We start from the raw sequence: 26,120 nt of genomic DNA on the forward strand, positions 1-26,120 counted from the left end.
CTCTGTCTGCAGAAGTAAGGTGTGCCTCAGGTTGTAAACCTGGCTGAGTTTCATGATTGAAATAATAGACTGGACCTTTTGCTTTATACTGTATGTGTCTAGAATAAGACAAATGGCTGGTAACTTGTTTTGCTTTTACTCCTCAGTGCTTCACAGTTGTGTGCATGATCTGGTAGGATGGCGAGACTACCATGTTTCCTTGGACAAGTATCAGAACTCCAACTTGAACAAAGTGGGATTAAGTTTTACTCATTTTAGAAGAGCAGTCCTATCCAACATATGGACAAGATAGCTTGAAGAAGCACGCTTCTTAAATTGACAGTGATTTATTGTGTTTAGGAACAGTCAATAAATACCAATCTTTTAGCTTCAGTTTGGAAATCCTTCCCCATCAAAAATCACTTATTTGTGATGTTTTTTTCTGGCATAAACTCCATTGCCAGCAATGGATGTATCAGACAAAGAAGTTAATAAATACAAACAGACAGCAGTTTTCTAAACATACCTCCTCTTTTAAAGGCATGATACAGATTTACTAAACAAATCTCAAACAAGTTCTTCACAGAAGAAAATTTTGCTACAAGCCGTCTCTGAACATTGTTTTCTTCACTAATGCTGGTAGTTTATTTCATGGAGTATGGTATTTTTGAACAGTAATGATGAATCATTTAAAAACAAGCCTTTTTCCCCTTTTCTTTTGCCAAATGTCTGCTGAGACATGTAGCTGGTACTAAACTGTATGAATTTAAGAGTGGTGTGCCTCTTGTTGAGCACTTCATGGTAAACATGAAGAAACAGCAATATGGTACTTTTTTTACTAGGGATCTGGGGGATTTATTTTTTCATCTTGATTTTAAACCACTGTTCAAGTGTTAAAGGTATCATATTTAACAGATGTTTTGCGTAACTTTCTGTGAAGTGTAGAAACACAATGGAAGATTCCTGTTTCTGATGAAAATAATTTTCAAGTAGTTAAATTTGAATATCCCTCTAAACTCCATTCATATCGTATTGAAAATGTGTATAAAAGCATGAAGACTACAGAAAACCAATTAACATAACAGAGTTAATCTTGAATAAGTTTTTCCACAACTGTATTTTATATATAACTGAAATCCTGCTTTAGCAAAAGCAAAAAGAATAAAAATAAATTCTCTCCCTACTATTTATATTCAGGAATTACCTTGCTGTGGGACTAGATACTTCAGTCTACAGTCCCTCTAACCCAAAGTGTACTCTTAGCTGTATCCCTTTGTGATTTAGGGTCTTGGAAGTTTTCAGCAAACCTCTCTCTTGCTTTATCCCAGTTCTTTTTATTCTTGCTCTGGACAAGTTGAACATCTTCAATTGAGGCTGGTCTCCTAGTACCTAAACCTGCATGCTTCTGATGTAATTCCAGTTGGATCTGTCAAATACATGAAATATTATTGTAATTGCAAGTTAGGTATTCTAAAAAGTACAAATTCTGGTTTTCTAATATACATTTCACCCCCTCTACCCAAGCACTTCTCTTTCTTCTTCTAAAACACCTAGATGATGAACAGTACCATGAAAATGATGTGCCACATCACCACTTCTGGAACTATGATCTAGAGTCCTGAATAATGACCCCTGCCACAAAAATTACTGTGAAATACACCACACCGAGTGAGCAGCATAAGATCCCTATGCTGGCTAGTTTGACAACACAGGGTATGGTGTGGTTCTGAGCAGCACTACTGACAAAAGACAGCACATCTCTGGTGACAAAAATGGGGCTAACGTGGCTGCCACAGAGGCCCACAACTTGCTGTCTACAGTGACTTCTGCCAGCTTTTCCTCTCTCAATGCCCATCATCCAGCTTGACTTTTGTGCTACATCAGCCTCTGAGAAAGAAATCTACCCTAAACCAATCTTCAAATCACATCACCTAAATTATTCAAATTTTTCTCCAGACTTCGTTTTCAAATATGGTATTATTCAGTGGCTAGAAGCTGTCTGTCCTCCTTTGCTTAGTTTCCTAGTGAACACAGTGTAGTGAAGCGACAACACTACTGAAAAATTTCAAATTACCCCATTAGTCAAAGAAAAAATATTTTGAGATTAGTTCTATTGAGATTGTTCCTTCTTAACCAGGGTTTTTCTAAGTTTCAAGTGAATAGTTGCATACAATTAGATACTTTTCACTTCAAATACGTTCCTATTATTTTGTTTCAAGTGAAAACCAGAAAGACCTACCGGATCCTTCATGCCACCACCATCCTTTCCCAGACCTTCCCCCTTCTTCCATCCCATCTTCTCCAGCATTTTATGTCCTTTGTTGCTATTGCTGATTTCACTGTGAAGAAAGTTTAAGATAACTGATAAGCAAGAGTTAAGAGTATGCTTTCAAATACTGAACAACAGAAATGTACATACATATAGAAATCAGGAATCAGTCCATCAAGAGCTATCCAGAAGAACAAGCCTCAGGTCAGTATCAGTTTTCTTAAAACTCCTGAACTACTTGCTTGCTTTAGGAGTTAAAAGATGCATCATGGGTGGGAGGGTATGGATTACAATACAGAAAAAGCGGTATTGCATCCTACTGCACCTATTTAATCATCTCACACTTCCTTTTATTAATTTACATGCATCTACATGTTCATGCTTCTTAAAAAAAAAGCCAACTACAGCTACAGAGGCAAACTAACAACTGAAGGAACATCAAGGGTCATTTGAGAGGTATGTGAATGCATGTCCTATGAGTGGCTGGACTGATAGTGAGAGAAGCTGCAAGTGAAAAATCTGCACGTGTACTATTATTGGGACTGAATAGGAAAAATAAAAATTGAGCCACTTGAAAAACAGACACTGTTGAAGATGTTACTAGTGTAGCTGGGGAGTTCTTTATATTTTTGAGTTGGTAAGGAAATAAGTGTCCTTACTGCCATCCTTAACTCTTCACCTTCCATATATTTTTATATAAAGTTGATGAGTTAATAAATAAAAGCACGTGCAATTGGAAGTGTGGAAAGTTTAAAATTTTCTAGCTCTCCTAATACAATATATACAAGTAATTTGTAATTTAACAAACTGCATGCTAGTAACAAAATGATACTTATTTCATGATCATTTAAGATTCACAAGAGAAGGACATGGGGGATACTTTCCCCCACCCCCAACTTACATATGAACAGAAGCTGAAATGTCATCTCTCTGGAAGGTTCCTTCACTTCCAACAGTCTCTCTGCGTTTTCCTGCTCTGTCTTTGTACTTTGGATTTTTCACTGCCTTGTTGTCTTCATATTCTGTGTTCTTTCCAAGCAGATTTAATTGCATCAAGACAAAGAGACTGGGATTTAAATTCTTTATTTTTGTTAACTTCCCTTTTTCCCTCAAAAAGTATGAGAGCTTCAGCCTTTTTTATTAATTCTATATCTTGTAACAAAACCTGCAGTCCTCACTTGGTATTTTCTTAGCTTACAGGCACACCTTGTAAACCATATTACTGCCATCATCATGTAACATTGCCAATTCAGTAATTTCTCAGAAGATGTAAATAAAATAACAGATTATCTTGAATCTTCTCTTGATATGAAGAGTCAATCTCTCTATATTGAACAGAAAACCATGTGGATATGCCACTGGCTTTTTATATAACCATTTAGCCTGCTCCTCAGCAACTACTTTTTTTCAGAATAAATGACAGAATTAAGTATGTTTACAGATTCTGTATCTGTATTATTTTGGTACCTGAAGAATTTTATAGAAACGATGGCATTCTATTTTCTACATGAATACTTAGTACAAATGCTGAAAGCAGCTGCATGTTAAAATTATCTCTACAACAGAAGTCATTTGAATACATATATATTATATTGCCTATTCTATGGACTTTAAAACCTGAAAAAATTCCCATTTCCTTCCATAATTTTTTCAGTTGCTCATTATGTTTCCTTTCCAAATGAAAGACAGGATTACAATTCAGTGAAAACTTAATCTACAGAAATAAAAACAGAAGCGTCTTGCAAAATCTTAAAAGGATGAGGAATCTTGTACACTTTGAAAGGATCTTCTTTCTAATTTTCAATGGAACTTACCATCATCTTTCTTCACAGAGGTTTCTAAAGAATAATTATTTAGGGTACAAGAGAAAACCAGGCTAAGTTACAAAAGACAAGCCAGGCATTTGAAAACTTCCCTTATTCAACAAAGTCTACAGCTTAAAATAGGAATCACAAAGTACTTAAAAAAAAGATAAGAGCCACAAGATTACAGAAACTTAATCAACTTCTACTGTAAACTCACCTGTAAACCATATTTTACCCGTATTTGTTTTAATGCTTTTCTTCTGACTAGCTCTCTCTCTTCTTTGCTAAGTGCTGGACAAACTAAAATGAAGAACACAAGATTGAATTTGTAATTACTAATGTAGCAATGTTTTGAATTATAAAATAAATGAAAGAATTTTTGTTCTGACATTATTATATGTAGACATATATACCAAGAAGAAAATACGTCATTATGTGTAACTATTCCCAGCTGACAAGAAAATTATATGAAAACTGAACTAATTATTATTTTTTATAAAGTAAACAGCCATAATAAAAGATGTATCCTGTGATAATATGACTAACCAGAAGACTCTTTTTTCTTGTCCAGGCGAAGATGTGCTCTAACTTGTCCTGGTTCACATCCATCACAAGTATCACCGCCGGGGTGAATATGAAAAGAAAGCACAGTTTCGCCAATCTTCACCTCATCTCCATGCTCCAGGATGTAGGGATCACATTTTGTTTTAGGCTAGCAAACAAAAGTTTTAGCAGGCAAGTTAAAAACTCATGAAGGACAGGAACTCTCATTTCATGCACACTGCTTACAACCCAGTAGTTCAGTTTGGTGTCACAAATGTAGGCAACTGTTTAACTACAGTGGGTATTTCACTCTAGCAACTGTAACCATAATGGATTTTTCCTAGTATAGCCAAACATTAAGTACTCCAAGTGGCCCTAAAATCAGAAGGGAACCAAGGCAGGCATAAATGTATGAAAGAAGACATACAATGGCATTGTAAGTGATTTGACATAAAACATTTGAAATGACCAGAAGATTAATTTTCTGCAATATATAGAGCACTAAAACAGTAGGTACTCACCTGGAGAATCTGATTTCCATTAACAACTGTTCCATTCTGACTGCCTTGATCCACAAGAACATAATTTTGCAAATCGTGGTCAAAATACACTTCTGCATGAAACTGGCAAATAGAAGCGTAAGTTAAATGTTCTTGTTAAGTGAATACTTCACAATTTAAATGTTATTTTACAGTAAGATTTCAAAATATATTTTGAGAGCTTTAAAAGGAGTGGCTCTGGTACTCTAAGTTAATAAAGTTTTCACATTTTATGATTTCATTCTTGTGAAATGTAAATAAATGGGCCACAACAGCATGAACTAATGTATACAGTTAATGTAATGATTTTGTTCATAAGCTGATTCAGTACTGGACAGCTATATTTTCCAATGTGTCAAGTATGCTTTACTTAAAGAACTGCAAGATTCAGTAATATAGCCTTCTTAACTGTTCTTCTAAATAATAGGCTTTTTGCTCTTAAGATATTTTATAGCACTCTCATCTTAAAAAAAGGTCTAATTCTGCTTCCCATTTCTTGGTCTTTCATATCTGAATAATTCCCTAAATGCCATACTTTTGTAACTTTCATATAACTCACCTTCTCCGGCATCTTAATAAGTAGGACACAATCAGTACCAATCTTTTGCTGTTTATCTCCTTTCTGATATTGAGACTAATAATGTGGTGGGCTTTTTTGGTGTTTTTTCTTTTTTTTGGTCTTGTTGCAGTTCTGTATAGATATTGCTCCCACAGACCAGAAAAAGTGCAACTCCTGGCCAAATTCATAAAGATATGCACTACCTCCAAAAAAGGTCACTGAACAACCCAAAGTACCAACTTCTCCAACCTACTAAAACTTCCAGTAAAAACCCAGTAAAAAAATTCCAGTAAATCTAGAGAAGTGGCTGTTGAGAAGTGACTGTTTCAAATTTGACAGTTTAAAGCAATTGTATTTGCTGTTTTCAGTTAAAAAAAAAAAAAATTGAAGATTGGCTAGCATTTCTTACTACATGGAACACTCCCATAATGATGCACACTGACCAGTTCATTCAACAGACATTTTATTTTCTACTTCTGCTTTACTGAATATAACTAAAACTTCTTCTAAAGAGGCTAAATCTGCAGAGTGTGGCATTTTTTTAAATCTCACTTTCCACTCAAGAAAAGTAAACACCAAAGCTGACCATAGCAAAAAAGTAAGAATAGTGAGGAAAACAAACTAGTACATAACTTTTTATTTCTGCAGATATGTAATTTATCTTTTCACCTTTGATTCTTTATCTGAAAAGTGAAGTAACTTCTTATATAAACTGTCAGTACCTGTGAAGTACTAAAATGGTAACATTACAGAAAAACAAAACTTTTGACTTCATTATTTGCCCAGTTTCAAACACATGCCTGAAAAAGTTATTAATAGCAGGGAAATATTTACTCTAGAAATTATTCAGTATGAAATACAGCAGCTGATTAATGAGAACTGGCTTTTAAAATACACATAGTAAAGTGTGTTTCATGAGATACTTGCATTTTTAGATTTTTTTTTAACCAAACTTTTTGTTTGGATGACACAACTTTGTCAATCTACAGTTTTATTTTATTAGGAGTGCCGTATTTAGGGTCTGTGTTAAAGTATTGAGCAAAACAAAGCACAGAATTTATAACAAAAATTTCCACTCAATCACTGAAAGGAATTCTGTTAATTTTTCAATCTCCCTCAACATAATTTCCATAGTTTCTTGAAAGAAAATAAAATAAACCCTTTTGCTCCGAGCGTAACTGCAAGGATTGCATTACTTGGTAAAGAAATTCTTACTATCTGACATCAGAATTTTATATACCATTAGTACTTAACAGGGTTTGTCCTCAAGTTCAATAACTATGAAATTAAAGACTCAAAAGACTTTGAAAACACACTGTTATTTGTGTTAAGTTCCCATTCAGTGTATGTTTTCCTTTTTTCTAAATTCAAGTCTGTCTAAAACCATATCTCATTCCGAAAGTTCTTTCAAAAAATTAACACAATGTCCCAAATTTAAGGCCAAAAAATCTAAAGCTTTATTCATACATTTATGTCTTCTGATCTACCTTTCAGCAGACATGAACAAGAGTTACCTTACTGACTCCAACTTCAGGAATCTGAAGCGTGTGTCCAACATCTTTTTCTCTGGAAAGGCAAGTTGATATACAAATCACAACAAAGTACAAATAGGTTTTATAGGTGGCTTATGAGAGGTATATTTCAGTTGTACTGTAATACCATATTTCTCTTCTAAGCTATTAGCAATTTTCTACAGATACAAAACATTGTGTTGCTGTATACATAATGTAAAGACTTCTGTCAGGTCCCTTCTGTCATTTGTATAAATGATACAAAGCAGATGATTAATAAATGATCAAATTTTACCATTAAATTCTTATCTATAAACCTGATATTTCTATCTGAAATGTCATGCAATGCCTTTAAATAACAGTATGAACTCTGCAACCTTCAGGCTCTTTAGTGTATCTTGGTGTTTGTCTTCCATGGTGCAGTTGAACTCTTGGTTGGTTTAGGCAGGTAATACAAGTAAACAAATAGTAATCTGTACAGGATGAGTTTTGGTTTGTTTGCATTTTTTGTTTTCAAAACAGTGTAGTAGGAAGAAGGGATTTGTGTATTGGATTCTTATACTTCTTAAGGGATTAATAAGCAATGCAGCTAGTAAAAGACCTATATGCAAACTCAAAGTAGAGCTGTCTGTTCATCTTCACATATATTGACTCAACCTTTAAGAGCAAATCAAAACATGTCTATCAGTATTAAACAGAAACAGCCTTTCCAGGGTGAAGTTTTCAAGTAAGCATTGAAGAAAGCTTTACATCATCATTAAATTCATCATCCACAATGAACAAACCAGGTTTAGAACTCTTAAGAATGCATACAATCTAGCACAAACCAGCTCATTATCTAAAGCCAATGAACAAACCCTACTGAAATTTGAAAGTGTGAGGAAGTCTAGGATATGCTTCCTAGTGATCCTGGATTTCTGAAGGGTGTTCTTCCATTTCTGAAAATAAAAGTACTTCAGTGGCATGGGACAAAATTTACTTACTTTCTAGGACACAAGTTTTCAAAGAAGGGATTGCAGCTATGCTGCCACTAGAGCTCAGTCACAACATCAAATTATCATTAACTATTCAGGTCTGGTGAGCTGCAAAAAGTGTGTATGCTGTTACATTATCATGACATCATGTTGTTATGTGAACTGACTAGAATTTCTTACTGTGGTATAACCAAACTCAGAGTACCTCACAACTGCTGTGGGCTAGGAAGACAAGCATGAAGAGCAGAGACAAGCAATCCTAAGTGCTTTCCACAGCTTGCAAATAGGTACTTAGATATATATATATATATACACACATATATATAAAATTTCATTCAGTTTTACCTTCCAATTGTAGCAGGTTTCACAGCAGTGATAATATAAAGTGACCCAGTCTGCAGAACTGGTGATCTTATTACAATTACTCTGATACAAGGAGGCCAGATCTTTTCTTCATCTATAATTATATAGAAAAAAAAATCACCACCACCATTACTACCAACACATTACAGTTTTAACTTTATAGTCCATAGTTTTCAAAAAACTGAAAAACATTCATCCATTACCTGCCTGAATAATATACAACTTTCATAAAAAGAAATTTGTAACAACATCTGAGAGAAAACTTTGATGAGATTGTTGTTTCAAAGGCTTTCTGACTGCACATCAAAGTATTACAAATGTTTTCCTAATTCTGGTTTACATGCGGACAACTCTTTAGTTACAGCAGTAAAATATATATACATTCACAAAATTTATTAGTATATTATAAATTTATGGATCATTAATTTTTACAGATTAGAAAGCAATTTTACTTTGAGAAAAGGCAGCACCTTTTTGTTCACATCTCAGACCTACTGCATATCAAACTTTGTATCTGTCAATTTCTATGTCAAATGTATTTTTACTGTTTTTTTTCTCTTAGGAATGCTATTCATCAACACGGATGAGGGAAAATAATAGACAGAACCTACAGATGCATATGCTTTTTTGCCTGATTATCCATTAAGATACTATATTCTGACTGCTGTATGAATTCTGTACTTTTACTGCCAAATTAGATGTTAAGACGATTTAGTCTGAAAGCCTTATGGTAGCAAGCACATTTTTGTTAGCATTAATCACCTACAATCTGAGTTGTTAAGTAAAATAATGAAAACATAAGAAACAAACTGACAATAAACTGTGAGCAGGGCACAGGCCACAATACAGGTTTCTATGGGTTGTATTTAATTCTGTGATTTGGAATATCCTTTGCACATACATAGTTCTGACTGGCTGCATCAAACTTTTCACAGGTTACCTTAATTTTTTTTGTTTTTTAAGGACCTAGCAGAACACTTTGGTATAAAACAGTATACAGATTTCCTGTCTATATCCATTTCTCAAAATTTGCCACTGGAATATATACAAAATAGGATTTCAACTAGTAATGACTACTCCATGCTGCTTTTCACCACAGTAGACCTATCTTGCATTCAATTGCACATGACTGTTTACAAACAGTATCAAAAATACTGTATATTAATTTAAGAGAGTCAGTACACAGCATTACTGTGAATTACTGGTCTAGAACTCCTATTTTCAATCAAACCAAATTTTTGCAATCCCTGAGTTTTCTACAAAAGCACAGATGTTACATCAGTAACAGCTTTTATAAAAACACTACTACTTACTTTTGTACAAGTGAAGAGAAGGAAAGAAATGCTGGTAACATAGCACATTTTCAAAGTATCTCACATGCTTTTTTATATTTTTTTAAATTATCCAAACAGGTTTTTTTAACAGGCTTCTGGAAAAATACAGTAATACGATATATAATCCACAATAATTCACCTTCATTTTCTGAGTATTCTGAATCACCAGTTTCTTCACTTGTTAATTCCTCCTCACTGCAGGTTTCACTCTCAGAATCTGTAATTTCACCTTCTTCTGGTTCACTCTCTGTGTCTGCTGTTCTACTGTCATCTGTATATGCTGCAGCGGCTGGTGTACTTTTGTGCAAATGTGAATTTATACCATCTGCAGAAATGGATTCTTTGGCTGTTAGACTGTTTAGTGGTTTTTTGTCCATTTTACTCTTCTTTCTTACATTTAGAGACTCATCTTCTTCAGTAGAACTTACTTGCTCGGTGGTGGAAAAGCAATTCAGAGTGTTAGATGATTTCTGCTCTTCTGTGTCCAAATCCTGGAGGGGAGTTATACAATGTTACAGTCTTTACAGATTGAGCTTTTCTAAAGAATAGCCTGGAAGTAAATTCTTCACTTAGGAAGAATTATTTTTAGAATTATTAAGAAATAGTTTATTTCCAGAAAGTTTTACACATACAGTCAGCAGAACTTTTACATTTCAGTAAAAATATTTTCACATCCTGTTAGATTTGACTGAGACCATCTTCTATTTGGGAAAGTGTGACTGCCCTCCTCTTCTAAATGTCACTCTTATCTCACACTTTAGAAATTATTAGAAACTTTAGAATCTTGTCCTCATTTTCAAACTTGTACAACATCACTTTGAATATTTTCCTATTTTGCTTTTATGACACTCATTTCTGTCTCTCTCTTATTCAATTCTTGCAACTTGCTTAGAAGGTCTTTAACTGATCTTCATTTTATCTTCCTCCTGTTTTTGTCTTCTTTTTTTATTACCAGAGTCCAGAATATCTAGAATGCTCACTCATGGTTTAACTATAGACCTGTTCTTCCTGCTTTCAAAACCACATCTTTAACAGAGCCTTTAATCAAGACAGCAGATAGAGAGTACAAGCTTAACTTATGCTATGTGAAACAGTTCTATTAAAAATTGATTTTCTACTGCAAAAAGTTTCTCAATTTCTCTACTAAATATCAGACAGACTGGATCATTACAGGTTCTTCCACTTCCACTTATTTAATCAGCAGAAATAAAAAAAAATATTTTTTAACTGAGAAATCTAAAGTTTCATATTCATTTTGCCAGAGTACCTTGAAAATGTAATTCTCAATCTAGCAGCTTGACAACTATGTTAAAAAAAAAAAAAGGAAAAAAAGAGAAAATAGAGAAAGAATTGAAGTAGCTTCAAAAGATAAATAAAATTGCAGATGAAATTATGTGCCATTTTGAGTTCAGAGTAATTAAATGCATTCAGTTGCCTTAATTGTATCAAATATTGCAACACAACAGGAAAAAAATACATCCCTGACCTTTTTCTGTGCATTTCCATCTCAAGATAAATGAAATAATGTGAATATTGTTATCATGGAAATTAAAGCACTTTCAGAATTGTAAAAACGCATCAGTGGCAAAGATTATGACAAACATAAGAATTCCTCTCAGCTGTTGGATAGGAGAGTGTACCTCTGAAACACACTAAGACAGCAGGTCTTACCTTCACTAAGACAGCAGGTTCTCAGGTAAAACCAGCGTTTTTTAAAAAGGTTTTTATGCTTTAACTGAAAGACTATTGGTTTGTTCAGGGTTTCTCTATAATGCACCAGCCCTCCTCTCTGAATCCCCTAAGTTCTTGGATAGAAAGGAACAGGATAGCAAGGTCACTGTGTAATGTTGTTTATTTTAAACAAAAAATGTAGCAGTCCTGCCACAAATAAGCCTACACATTTTAGACATTTCAAACACATTAATTTCATTAGAAATATTTTTGGAAAATCTGATTTTTCCTTTTACGAGTAAAATTTTTCAGTGTGTTTGCCTTTGTCTATATTTATGTTTGGTATGGATATTAGATTGATACCAAACATACCAAGGTCTTCTGCACTCTAAAACATATTACTTCTTTAATAGTATAGACTAACAAAGTAGCTCAGGGTATTCTAATCTAATCTGAAAACAAAGAAACTACATCATCTGCTCAAATCACAAGCAAGGCAAAACAAGACATGACTGTGATGCACTGATGCTCAAGTACAAGGCTCCAACCACTCAACTCCGCAGTGAACCCTGTGATATTCCATTTTTGGCATAATTTCAGATATTTTAAACTAGAAAGTAAAAAGGTGCTGTTTCAAAGCCTGGCCACTAAAGAGTAGACTCTTGGCTCTGTATTGAAAACAGGAATTTTTAAAAACAGTCTTATAAATAGATCAAGAATTCCACACACACATTCATTCTATGATTTTGCCAATATGACCATTAAGCCTCTTCTCAGTTTCTATATTTTTTTCACAATTGCTGCATTCAACTGTTAAGAAAGCAAATAACCTAAATAGTTAAGTGCTGATAAAAATGCAGTCTTCACATTTACAAAACCTTGTACGAAATAAAGGATTTTAAAACTGAATATGGATTTTGAGCACTTCATGATTTCATGGCTCTGTATTAAAATACATATTGGACAAAGTGTATAAACATTAAGCATGTGTGTTGCAGAAATCCTTTTCCATTATGTATGACTATGTACTGGTTTTGGCTGGGGTAAAGCTAATTTTATTCACAGTGCCAAGTGTAGGGCTGTGATTTGGATTTGTGTTGAAGATGTGGCTGATAATACAGAGATTTTTTTTAATTTGTTGCTCAGCAGCGCTTACACAAACCAAGTTCTACTTCTGGCACCACTCCACCAGCAAGGAGGATGGGAGTGCACAAAGAGCTGGAAGCAAGACACAGCCTATATAGCTGATCCCAACTGTACACAGGGTATCCCATACTCTGTGGCATCATGCTTACCAATAAATGCTCAGGGAGGGACAAGAAAGCAGGAGGAATGTTGAGAGTTTGGCCTTTGTCACCATTACCTGAGCTGGAGCCCTGCTTTTCTGGGGATGGCTGAACACCTGCCTGCCCAGGCAGGGAAGCAGTGAATTAATTTCTTGCTTTTTCTTTTGTTCGCGCATGTGGCTATATCTCAATCCACGGGTTTTCCTACTCCTGTCCTTCCAATTCTCCTCCCAGTCCTGCTGCTGGCAGAGTGAGTGAGCAGCTGTCTGGGGCTCAGTTGCTGGCTGGAGAACCATGGCTGACTACCAATACTTACACAGAACACATGTAGCATGGTTTTTAGGGTACTAGTGTACCCTGAAAAATGCAATAAATTCTAGCAATGTACTTAATTTCTCAATGACTACCTAACTCTTCATCCCAAACTCATGCCACAAGACACAATGTAGATGCTCATTATAACCATTTTTTACACCATGGTATTTTTTCATATACATGCATTTTTTCATTGTTGCTTTGCCCAATACATCTAGACTGACACCAACAGTCATGAGTTAGACAAGACTCAATGTGATCCAGGTTTGAAAAACTTTATATCTACTGGGTATTACCACATGATCTCTGGGATTTTTCTCACTAAGCTGGAGCTGAGAGGTGCGATCAATCTGACAGATAATAAACTATTTTTTAACTACAGAGTTGAATTGGTTCATATTTCTGCATCCCTGACAAAGTCAGCCAAAAGTACTTTGAAATCAGGGTATTTATGTATCCCATGAGGACTAATCTTATAATAACAAAACATGCTGATGTGAGTGGAACTGATGGTTTTACTTTATAGAGAATATGCCGTAAACTACTGATCACAATGACCTTTTGAAATGCAGACTGTCCTACTTAGAAAATATATATATAATCATTGTTTTCAATGAAAATTTCAAAGTATTTTAAGCATTTAACTATACTTTTTGCTTTACTGTTACAGAGCAAGACATTCTGTCTTTCAGAACTTCAATTTTTCTGTACTATGGCTGACCAACATGCATGTTCATGCAATTCTTCAGCATCCCCATACACAAGAACTTTCTATTGTGAGCATAATTAGCTCAAGTCTAAGAACTGCACTGTTTAAATTATTTTTTCTGAATTTATTTTATACAAAGCAGAGAAATATAGACAAATACAACTTTTCTTAAATGTGTAGCCTGTTGTTTGGTCTGCTAGAAGTCCAGTAGGTGATTTAACAGATTCATTTGTTCTCCACACTATTCTACAGGACTGAATTGTACACCTTTAGCACTGACACCCAATTTGAAATCTTAATCTGAAATTCATTATTTTACTAAAGAAATATTTTCAAACACTTAAAAATAACTCTTTCACTCAAATGACTAACCTTTCATGTGCTAAAATCATTCCACAAGCACTTCAGTTACTGTCATCCACCCTATACAATTTTCCAGTGCAAAAAAATCTAATTAAATACCAGAAAAAAACCCCTCTTCCTACAGCATATAGGAACCATTTTATACACTGGTGGTGGACAGTTCTATATTTAATAACCGTACCTAAAGAATGAGTAGTTTCTTTACTCCAGACCCTTTATGTTATACAGGGATGCTAAATACTTCTCTTCCCAAATATTCTAGAATAGCATCAAAGTTTTCTTCAGATGTTACTTACAAAGTATTTAAAATCTATTTCAAGCTACTTCGCAGGTGAATGGATTTTGATTAAATAGCTTTAAAAAATTTATTAATTCCTTTAGGAAAAAATGTATCTAAACACAAATTACTAGATATTCTTTTTTCTTTAATAAAAATATTAAGGTTAAAGGTAAACATCCATGGACTAATGTGTGTTTGTTGTCTCAACTCTTTACCAGAAGCTGTCAATCCAACAGAAGAAATCTTCAGATTAGCCATGGTTTCTGTCAACTGACGTACCTAAAGATGGGATGAATATCAGCAAAAAGTAAACTACATGTGATAACAAAAGTAAAAGTCACTGCTTCAAGAGTTCTATGGGAAACACTACTATGCCTTGCCTCTCCTACAGCAGTACCTATGATGAATCTATAATGGAAAAGAATATGGTAGAAGTTAATTTTGAGTACCACACTGAAATAAAATTTAGTAGGTGGTAGTTTGAAAATTGAAAAAAAAATTAAAAATAATTTATGGAAAAAAATGGCAGTGTCAGAACAATTCTTTTAAATTTTGCTATGTATTTCTAACAGCCCCAGTGCAGCAAGTAGAACTGCAGGATCACTACTGCACACAGTCTATTCTCCAAACTGTATGGAAGCCCTGGATCTTAATATTGGGCCAGGAATCCTATTATCACTTATGTCACTTTTTAAAAAAAAAATTAAACCTTTTCAAATTTACTTATTTAAAGGTTTTTCTTGTACAGAAGAAAATACCATGTTTCTTGTTCCACCTTTTTTATGACCTACCCCTACAAAAAGATACCAGAACTAAAGGTATTCTACCCATGCTTTTATATGACCTACACAGAGGGTAAGACTTCATCCTGGCAAAAAAAAAATCCTGATTCTCAATTACAAGTAAGCAAGTAGAGACGGCATATTTTGTTTCACAAGTCAAAAGAAAACAATTTGTAATATAGTTTCAGTTTGCGACTGAAAAGCAAGGATATCTCAAAGGAAAGTTATTGTATTAATTAGGAACATTTACAGATGATAGTAAGCACATGATTTCCTCTCCACTGTTTTTTACAATGAGAATTACATTTATATTAGCCAACATTATGAGTATTTTCTTATCTTTCAAAGGGTTATTCACCTTTTTAAAAATGCAATAATATTTTAACATAATAATTTTTTTGTTTACATTCTCAGAATTATGGAGTATTTTTTAGAATGCTACAATATTTTTGACAACACGCCGTTTCTGTAGTTAAGTATCCTAGTTTCCTATTTACAAATAAATACTGTATGTAAGATAGCTGAGTACATGAACTTCCTCACAATAGACAGAAACTAAACCACAACAAAAAACCCTCCTGTGACCAGAAACAGAAAGTTAATGGATCATTCCAATTACATTAGTTTTTTAAACAAAAAAGGTATTAAATTTGGTTTATATTAAGTCATTCAAAAATCACATGCAATTTTGGTAAAAGTCATTGCTTATTAATACCATCTACCTAGAAATATATGCTTGATAATCTACACACATAACTGTTAAATTTCCTTATTTCTTGCTTATGATAATTTTTAAGATATTATAAATATCTATAAATATTTGTTTACATTAATTCCTCTAACTGTAAAAGAGAGAAAAAATTGGTATGATTCTGTAAGTACTGCTGTCTTCCCTTGCTTTACATGAATATTCTTATACATCACCTCAGCTGCACCCAAGAATTATAAAGTTCAGGGAGTGAATGACATGTTCCAGAAGAACATCCTGCTTTCTTAACACTAGTGGTCCACAGCCCAGGCATTAAACCAAACCCTTCTCCTACCTGTACCATCTGTAGAAAAAGAAAGACAAGTAAAACCTACTTTGGTCAAGAAATGAGGCAATGTTGGGACCATTTTTCAGGCTAGCAGCACAATTTAATAATTGATTGGGAAAAGCAGTAATGAGGTACTAGTCTTCAAAAGCATAGTCATAAACTTCAATATTTTAAACAGCGTTCAGGGAAAGAAAAGCGATAAGGCTGTGCAGTAAGTTTGGAGAAAAGCATTTCAATATACAATGCTTCAACTACAAAGTCCTACTTAAAACCAGATGTTTTTAGTTTTATTCTACCACGAACTAATTAGTGCCTTTGCCAGTACAAGACTAAATTAGGCAACAATCACACTGCCAAAAAATACCACGCATCTATGCATTTGACTGTGCAGCTTATAAACTAATTTTCCAATTTTATAACAGAAAAACACTGTCTTTTATTCTAGGAAATCTTAATCTTTTATATTAATATAACATGGACTTTTTAAGTGATTAATAACAACAGTAGAATAAAAAAATGTTTTAACTCAGCTATGTAAATTATATAAGTAAGTTTTTCTTCTAAATCCAGCTGTGCATTTACAAAGAAGTTCACTAACATAAAGGCATTATTTTATTTTTGAAGTTTAAAATGGAGAGTGTTCTATGTTTCACTTTGAATTCTTCCTGTTTTTGTTTAAAAAAATAAAGAGCATGATTATTTCTTTGACATAGACCTTCACTCCCTATTTACAGAAGAAAAGATCTGTGTACTACAGTATACTTTAACAGTATCTGTGTACTACAGTATACTTTAAATGTTTTACCTGTTACCTTGTCAGTCAAACAAATTAATTTACAAATAAAGCAAAGTACTCAGTTCACCATCAATAAAACAGACAAGAAAAAAAAAGGATGTTTACCTCCTACCTTGTGACTGTGGAAGTTCACAGAAAAGATCTGTTAACAAGACTATCTAAACAAAAACACTGGTATAAAGTAAGCTTAAGACAAACCTCTGTTTCTAGTATAATCAGATCACAGAAGCAGACTGATGGGAGTCTAAAATGTAGTCAACATTATTTGATAGGTCAGAGCTATACATGACTTGGAACTTTTATAAACACGTTTGTTGGTTTAGGTAACAGTTCACCACAGAACTAAATTTAAGAGGCCTATTAATCAGTTTATGATAAAAACTTACTCCTATTCCTAAAATCCTTTTCACGATTCTTTCCTGACACATGATGGATAAAGTTCTGTATTGACCAATGCCTTTTGAGAGTGGCAGAATGCTAATTCAGCATTTGCACAGAGAAGGCCCAGAACCTGGCTGCTAGTAAAACTGCACTTCCACTACATTAGCTCTCTTCTTTCAAGTCTCAAGAATCATTATGCTTAGTGTTGCCAAGTACCCAGATCAAGCTTTCCAAATGGAAGGGCTCACTTGAAGTTTCCTCAAGGAGTAGAAATTCCTGCATGATCCACAATTTGATTATAAAATGTGTAATCAGTCAACAACCACTATCCATTTAACTTAATTACACTTTTTCTTAATGTAAATAGTTTCCATTTTCAAGTCTTTCAAATGACCTCACTCCTGATTAAATTTTTTCACTGTGTACTGATGTTATATGACTATTATGTACAGGTATCTGGACAGTAATGTTATTATTTCAGATTTTAACAAATCTGCATGTCTGAGGCCTATGTAATGAAACTATGTAATGGTTAAGGCAAAAGCTTTGAAGAATGCAAACCAAGAAAAACTCAAACTAGAGATATCAATATATTACATTGTATCATAAAATAATAAAACAAATTGACAGAATAGAACTCAACATCAGTAAGAGTGTTTATAATGGAAATGCTTCCTGAGGTTTAACAGCTGTGTTAGTACTTCTTGGTGTTTAGAAGTCAGTAATGTTTTTCAAGACAGCACACAACATGGCATGCTTTCTTAGCATTTAGAAAAATTTTAGTACATATTAATTACAATGGGCATTTATTCAGACGTACAGCTTATCCTCACAATAACGACAATGAAAATACAGTGAGCAAGTATCAACAGGAGAGCATAATATGCAAAGAAATAGAACTTCAAAACCACCAATCCAAAACTGGTGACCAAGTAAAATGGCAAAGGACTACACAGATTAATGCAGTCACAGAGAAAGGATTGTGTATGAGTGTATTTCCAAAATTTAAATTTTTTTGGTTCATAATGCAAATCTGAAAAAACCCAACCAAACAAAAACCAAATCACCAAACACCAAATCACAATCCAAAATCCCAAACCCAAGACATTGCCACTGAATTTCTGATGTAAATCCAGCCCACAACTGAATTCATTCTAGTGTGCCTGCTCTTCAAAAAACTTCACTGACACTCAGTTTTAGACTCCTTTACAGCTGGGTAGTATTAAAAAAAATATTGAAAAATTGAGGGGATCCAAGTTAAAAGTTACATCCTTAATCACTCAGTGGGAAAGTTATTTGAACACTAACTACACGTCTGCAACTATACACATGCTTTATATAGTTTAACTATGTTTAAATAGTTAAAAAAATAAAGCATACATTCTCTGCATAAAGCCAAGCCCCACAGCCTGTAAATTGCATCATGGACAAAAACCCAACAGATTTTGCATTTTCTGTCTATCAGTTCTGAGGTTACCTTATACTCATCTGCAGCAATCCACTCTGCTTCTTTTCTCTTCTTTTTCCCCTTTTTATCCTTGGTATGCTTAGTACCAGAGGCCTGGTAGGACTGCAGATCCACTCGTGAATGAAACTGGTATCGGCCGCTTTCCACGTCACAGTAGTAATAAATTCCAGTTGCTGGGTCATAATACAGTTGGTTTTCCTTTATAAGAAATCAAGAACAATGTTATCATCACTTCAATAAATATACTGTTGAAAGAAACATCTGATTAATAAAGAATCACATTTGAATTTTGATAAAATGAAAGAACTGTGGTGGCTTGATCCTGGATGGCTACCAGATGCCCATCCAACCACTCTGTCAACTCTCCTCCTCAACAAGACTGGTAAAGATGGAAAGCTCATGGGTCAAGAGACCAAAGTCACTACTATGGGCAAGCCAGATTCGACTTGGAAATAGCTAAAATACAGCTGGATGATAAGGATCAAATTAAAAACATCTCTCCCAGTCTCCTTTTTTTCACAAGCTCGGTGGTACCACTTCATTCCCGGCTTATCTCCGTCTTCTTCCACGCAAGTGGTACAGGGAAATGAGGAGTAGAGGGGCTGAGATCAGTTAATGAGAAGTCCCTCTCTGCTGCTACTTCTCCCATGCCCAGCATGGGACCTTCAAGAACTGCTTCAAGCATGGGTCCTCCACAGGCCGCAGCTCTTACCAGGGTGATGTGCTCTGAGCTCTGGCATGGGCTCTCCAGTCCCCTAAGTGATGCCTTAGGATTTTAGCTTTTGTATTTTTCATGTATTTGTAATCTTGCAATTCTTTAGTATATAACTCTAAACTCCAAATAAAGTGTTAGCTACTGCTTTCCCATTTTGATCAGACAAAACAATTCCTCTCCAGGCCTGGGAATCAAGGGCAACTCACTGTCTCAGGCCCTGAGAAATGTAAACAGAAGTGAGTCGTGGGGAGCAAACCTGGGGTAAATTACTTCATTACCTGAAATTGCAATTGGAAGATTAAACCCCAAAATGCAAATGGACCAAACTTATGTAAGTATAAAAACCTGTGATCTGTTGTCCATTTTTTGGATGTAGCCCCTGGGGAGGCTTTGTCTACCCTAAATGTACCTGAGGGCCCTTCAATAAATATAACTGCTTTTTATTTCCTTAATTTAGTCTGGTCTCTGTTTTTAGGTAGGCAAAAAAGTCATCATAAGGAGCTGCTTCTGTGTGGGATCCTCTATGGACTGTAATATGAGTAGCTTCCACGTGGTCTGCTCTATAGATTGCAGGAAATTGCCTGCTCTGGTGCTTGGAGAACCTCCTCCTGTTCTTCTTTTCCCCTGGTGTTCACACGGTTATTTTTCACACTTACTCCCCCACATAGACTCCCATTGTGCAGAGTTATGCCCCTTCGTACACTGGTTTCAGATAGGCACCACCAGCTCCTCTAATGGCTGGGCTGTGCCCTGCAGTGGAATCAGCCATGTCCAGGCAGCCCCTGCCTCCTCTCAGAGAGGCTACCTCTGCATCCCCTGGCCCCATCATCAGAACTTTGCCAGCAAACACAATGCAAGAACATTTCCTGTAATTCAGAACATTTATGTACCAAGAAAAGATATTATTTTGGATAATTCTACCATAAACTGTAATCTATAGGCCCAAACATTTATGTATAACTATATCCACGAACAACGTCAAAACCAATGGTATCCTTTAAGACCTTAAAAATTAAGTCCAGAAGCATCCTGAAAACAAACAGTTGTGTACCTCATGCATTTTTTACAGTTGAGTTGAATATAACACTGCAAACAAACTCTGTTCTCAGTGCAGTACAGTGTATACATGTCTATCCACAGATCTGTATATGTATACAAACACACCTCATAGGACAAAAAGAAAACCTTTGCAAAAACTATATGAAAATCTATAGCAAAAAGTAACTATTAAGAAATTCTGACCCATCATCTAATCCTTCTAACACTTCTAAAAGAAGTGTTTTCTTTTCCTCTAGAATCAAACTAGTTGCTAACAGTACTTAAGTAAAAGCACAAACATTTTGTGTATTTTCTCCCAATACTCTTTTCACTGTGGAGAAGCAACTGACTTACTTCAGAAATATGTCTTTTCCTAAACAAGACATCTTTAAGCCCAAGTCTTTAAGTTTGAAAGTGTTACAGATCAGCTTTATAGCATAAAATTTGTACAATGCCAAATAACTTAGGGACCTATGAGATATCAAAAAACCAGAATTAAAATCTATATTTTAATAGCCTAGTCTGCTATCTTTGACTGAAATAATTAAAAAACTAATTAACAAATTTTTAACACTATTCATTTTCAGGATCCTGTTTTTCAAAACTTAAGATCAGCTTGGACCTTAGTTCTTTGCTCATCAGCTTTTACTAACAAAACTTTTGCAATATGCAGAAAATTCCAAAGATTTTGGAAATGATCCTTACTGAATTGTAGTAGAATCCAGTGCTATGGTCATAATACAATCCTGTATTTTCATCATATATAAATCCAGTTTGTGAAACAGCAGCCTCTGCAGCAGCTCTCAAGCTCTCTGCCAGAGAACCTTCTTGAACTGAAGTTTCTTCTGTCTCCTGATAACAGAAAGTAAGAAAGATAAGTGCTCTATGAACTTGGACCGTTTCAGAAGGCATAAATCTGGCTGTGGTTTACTAGTAAACTCCTACTGATTTCAACAGGACCAAGACTTCAGCCCGTGTCTTTAGTTTTTCCCGAGCTTTACTCAAAAGTGACTCACATCAAATATACACGCAGGAAACATCTTTCAGAGCATTCCTAAGACAGATTTCTGCCCTCTGTTCCATTTCAGTTGCTAAATGCTAACACAAAAACTTAGTTAACTGAGAGACCTAAGAGAAGGCTGGACTGCAGGGAAGAAAACCAACCCACCACAAAATAAACAAAGAAACCCCACCACCCATGTTCTTCTCCTTGTGTCTTGTTTCCTTATGTCAATGGAAGAAAAAATAAAAAGCACGATTTATGAAAATCAGCATGGATATATTGGACATACTCTTTTGATATAAATGATCCTGCTTCCAGGCTATGCAGGATATATATGCCTTTTCACAAAAACTCTCAAACTCCAAGACACAAAACTAAGAGGGTGCTCCACTCGGAACATACTACAAAAAGAACTAGTTTTGAAGTACAAGGGTATTATCAGCACTAGACCATCACAAAAAAATAATTTTGTATAAAGCTCTCAGGACTGCAAGTACATCTTTTAGATGGAATGTTAACAGAGTACTGATTTCAAAACTGGTAAAACTCCAGACAGTCCAAAAACCTGTGAATTCTGGATGAAATTTTCCTCTTCTCCACCTTCAATAGCTTTGGTGCTATCCTTCCTCAGTGGAATATTAACACCTGCATCCGATTCCTCTGTGGAATTATGCTCAGTGCCTTCATTCCCATGACTGTGCTGCACTGGTAGCTCAGATGCACAATCTTGAGTATCAGTCTGACTGTAATAATTTTCATAGTAGTAATAATCTGCCAGGGGAGAAAGGGAAGAGAAAAAAAAGTTGAAAATGCATAAATTAGCAAGGCAGTATTTTACTAATGCAGTTTAAGGATGCTAAATCTTAAACTGGAAATTTACGCAAGTAAGCAGTCTAATGAAAATCAAATATTAAGTAGTGCTCCTACTCTGAATTTATTCTAATCCTACTGAACAAATTATGTCTTGTTTTCACATACTTCAAAAATTGGTAACGCTGTATGCTTGCAACATGAGATTACTATGTAACAAATTACAATGGCATGAATTCTGCTAGTCCATGCTACATTTTATCCTGAATTAATGCTTTGAATAAATAGGAAACTGTCTGAAAGATAGTATCAGGTTTCTAATTTAATTCAGAAAAGGATACAGACCTGAAATGTATTCTATATTGCAACATTTTCAAACTAAGATAGTGTTCTACATCCCTATTTAAACAGTCACCACCCTCTCTACCTGCTTGTGACCATGCAGCACAGTCCTCTGTCTGTACTTCTACACTAGACGTATCTTTCTCCTTTTTATTATGGATTTCTTTAGCGAGTTCTTCTACCTGAAAGAAAAATTGCATGTTAAAAACACATTACTGCTTTTTAGTGGTCTGCCATCTCAGAAAAGAGAGTCAGCCTATTTTGCATTCCATAATTCCACATATAAAACATAATGGCATCACAGATGTTTCAAGTGATTTGTCAGGAGATAATTTTGTACTTATCTGGCTGGCATAAAGAAACACATAATTTCTGCTCACAAAGGAGCAGAGAAACTTAAAATTGAGGTTATTCCTAAATGCCCACCCTGTAAAGTTGGATTTCAAGCAATGATCACTGTTCTGTAGTGACGACTGCGGTATTTACAAAGCACAGAAAGTTCTGAACTAGCAGGAACTCACCAGGATCACCAAGTCCAATTCTCAGCCCTGCACAGGACACTACAAGAGTCACACCATGTGCCTGAGAGCATTGTCCAAATGCTCCTTGAGCTCTGTCAGGCTGGTGCTGTGACCACTTCTCTGCAGAAACTTCCATTGCCCAAGTATCCCCTGTGTGAAGAACCTTTTCCTAATATTGAATCTAAAATGCCCCTGACTCAACTTGAGACCGTTCCCTCGGGTTCTTGCCAGAGAGATCAGTGCTGCCCGCCTGCCTCCCCTCACAGGGAAGCTGTACACCGCGATGAGGGCTCCCCTAAATTACTCTCTTTTGCCACAGGCATTCACAGAGAAGTTTTGCCACTCTTCCTTTACCTCACACTTCGCTCAATAAACTTCTTTCCCTCTGCTGCATGTAATTTTTCCTTCTGACTGAAAATCTAACCCTGTGATAAAGAAGGCTTTACCGTTCTCACCACCAAGCTCTGACTCGAAACCTCAAACTTGCTCTGGCCCCTCGCAGGCCAGGAGAGCCTGGCGGGCTCCGGGAGCTGAGGGACCGTGTGGAACGGGCGCATCGGGATGGGGGGAAAAGCGGAGACCGGGCCGAGCAGCACCCGGTCGGGGGGGTGGCGGCCGCGGGTGTTCCGTGCCGCCCAGCCCTGGGGGGGCGGAAGGGTCAGAGGCCGTGGTATCCGGGGCGGGGGGCCCTACCTGCCTCCTGAGCGCCTCGCTGCTCTCCCGCTCCCGGCGGTACAGGCGCTGGGTGCGCCGCAGCCGCCGCCGCGCCCGCTCCAGCTGCGCGCGGCACGCGCCCAGTTCCGCCTGCAACGCCGCCACCTGCTCGCCCGGGTCCGCCCAGCTCTCAGCGCCCGGTGAGGAGGCCATGGCCGGCCGCCCGCCCGCCCCTGCGCCGCGGCTCAGCGCCCGCCCGCAGCCCGCCCCACAGCGCCCGCGCGGCGCCGCCCGCCGGGCCCGGCCCCGGCCACGGCCATGGCCATGGCGCCCGCCGGGCGCGAGGGCAGGAAGCGTCGCGGGGCGCGCGCCGCCGCACCACACCGAGAGCTGTCCCGCGCGGCGCGCGAGGGTGCGTCCCGCGGGGCAGGAGCGCGGCGCGGGGCCCGGAGACGGGGGAGCAGCCGGAAGAGGCGCGCGCGGGAGTGCGCGTGCGCGCGGGAAAGGGCCGCGGCGGGGGCGGGGCCGGTGGCGCGGCGGGACGGGAGGAGCGGGGCGGAGCGGGGCGGAGCGGGCCCGGGGGCGGGCCCGGGGGCGGGCCCGGGGGCGGGCCCGGGGGCGGGGCCAGGGGCGGGCCCGGGGGCGGGCCCGGGGGCGGGCCCGGGGGCGGGGCCAGGGGCGGGGCCAGGGGCGGGGCCGGCGGCGCGGCAGATGGGAGGAGCGGGGCGGAGCGGGCCCGGAGGCGGGCCCGGAGGCGGGCTCGGGCTCGGGCCGGGGCGGGCCCGGGGGCGGGCTCGGGGGCGGGCTCGGGCTCAGGCCTGTACGGGGCGGGGCCGAGCCGTCACCGGGAGCTGGGGCGGGCGGTGCTGCTCGTGGTACAGCGGCAGTGTCGGGGACAAGATGAAGATGAACAGCACCCCCCCAAAGGCGGGGCGGTGCTCGAACGTGCTCGAAGTCCGTTACCGGCCTCCACCATCACCTTTTTTGTTTGAGGGTTATTTTTGCGTGTGTGTTACTTTAGAGTGGGGAGGGGGATGCTTCTTGAGATTTCTCAGTCAACAGTGTGGCAAACCACACCGGCTTAGAAATTGCCGCGTCTGGACGCTGTTTCAGTTGGAGCCATTTAGACATCATTCAGAGTCAGTGCTGAGAGCTGCACTACTGCAGCCCTGGATAAATTTCTGTTCCTGAGATTTCTAGAAGAGGCAGAAGGTCCTCAGGCTTTCCCCCTGAGCCCCATCACAGTTTAATAATTTTCCAAACTTAACCTCGTAGGCTTTTTATTTAAAGTGTGCTTTGTTTCTGATGACCACAGTGCTTCTCAGTTTTTAATAAACTATGCAATACACTCTGTTGCTTTTGTGTCTTACTGCAGAAACAAGAAGTATATCATAGTAGGCTATTAGATCATAGCCTAATAGCTTTCAGATCTGACAATAGCGAGTGTGTTGCATACATGCATACATGCATACATGTGCTTTCAGATATGTCCTGAATGGTGCACCACTTTTACACTTCAGGTTTCACCAGCTTTCTTTAAGTAATGCATTAATTTCATTTACAGGCATATGTTTTTAACATCTTACATTTCCAAAAATATAGTCCAAAGACACCTAAGTGTCACATAAGTTTGAAAACCATGATATCTGGCAGTGCTATTTTAACAAGAATGCTACTGGTTCTCTGTGAAGACATGCAGTCATATGCCGTGCATTAAGTACTGTTCTGCCTGGAAACCAGCAGAATTAAATGATTGATCTCTATAAGATGGCATACATGAGCAGGCAAGAAGCAAATTTACTTCTGTCCATATCCTAACTCAAAGAAAATAGGAAAAAAAAAATACATGTATTTTGACTTCTTTTGCAGCATTGCGTTTTCCCCCCCCCGGTCCCGCACAGCTCCGGAGAGCCTGGAATGGCCCTGCTTCTATTGGGAATTTGCAGTTCGCTCTGCACAGCTTCTCAGGCCAAATTCAGATCGGACATCCTGGCCATCACTTGTTCAACACCAAATTCAAATTGTTACCAAAAGAAATACAAAGTAAAAGACCACTCAGAGCCCTAACAGTGT

General features: G+C 37.3%; 2 protein-coding genes across 4 annotated transcripts in view; one reads left to right on the plus strand and one right to left on the minus strand.

Annotated features, from left to right (window-relative positions):
- The window catches only part of TBCA (tubulin folding cofactor A), a 530,652-nt gene that overhangs the window by 225,155 nt on the left and 279,377 nt on the right, over nt 1-26,120 (plus strand). The gene's annotated exons all lie outside the window — the stretch shown is intronic.
- AGGF1 (angiogenic factor with G-patch and FHA domains 1) lies at nt 308-24,298 on the minus strand. Of its 3 annotated transcripts, none has more exons than XM_068177506.1 (14): nt 24,087-24,298; nt 22,958-23,054; nt 22,247-22,491; nt 21,423-21,569; nt 18,974-19,162; nt 10,016-10,367; nt 8,525-8,636; nt 7,209-7,260; nt 5,118-5,219; nt 4,600-4,765; nt 4,271-4,353; nt 3,150-3,277; nt 2,219-2,318; nt 308-1,405 (listed from the first exon to the last, which is right to left on the minus strand). In XM_068177506.1, the coding sequence occupies exons 1-14, from the start codon at nt 24,258-24,260 to the stop codon at nt 1,205-1,207; spliced, it is 2,148 nt and encodes a 715-aa protein (XP_068033607.1). In that variant the 5' UTR covers nt 24,261-24,298; the 3' UTR covers nt 308-1,204. The 3 variants fall into 3 exon arrangements, with proteins under 3 accessions (XP_068033607.1, XP_068033609.1, XP_068033608.1); XM_068177508.1 differs by lacking the exon at nt 10,016-10,367 and adding an exon at nt 14,709-14,779 and having other exon boundaries at nt 8,525-8,635; XM_068177507.1 differs by having other exon boundaries at nt 22,286-22,491; nt 24,087-24,297.

The sequence above is a fragment of the Anomalospiza imberbis genome, chromosome Z, assembly GCF_031753505.1.
Source record: "Anomalospiza imberbis isolate Cuckoo-Finch-1a 21T00152 chromosome Z, ASM3175350v1, whole genome shotgun sequence".
NCBI lineage: Eukaryota > Metazoa > Chordata > Aves > Passeriformes > Viduidae > Anomalospiza > Anomalospiza imberbis.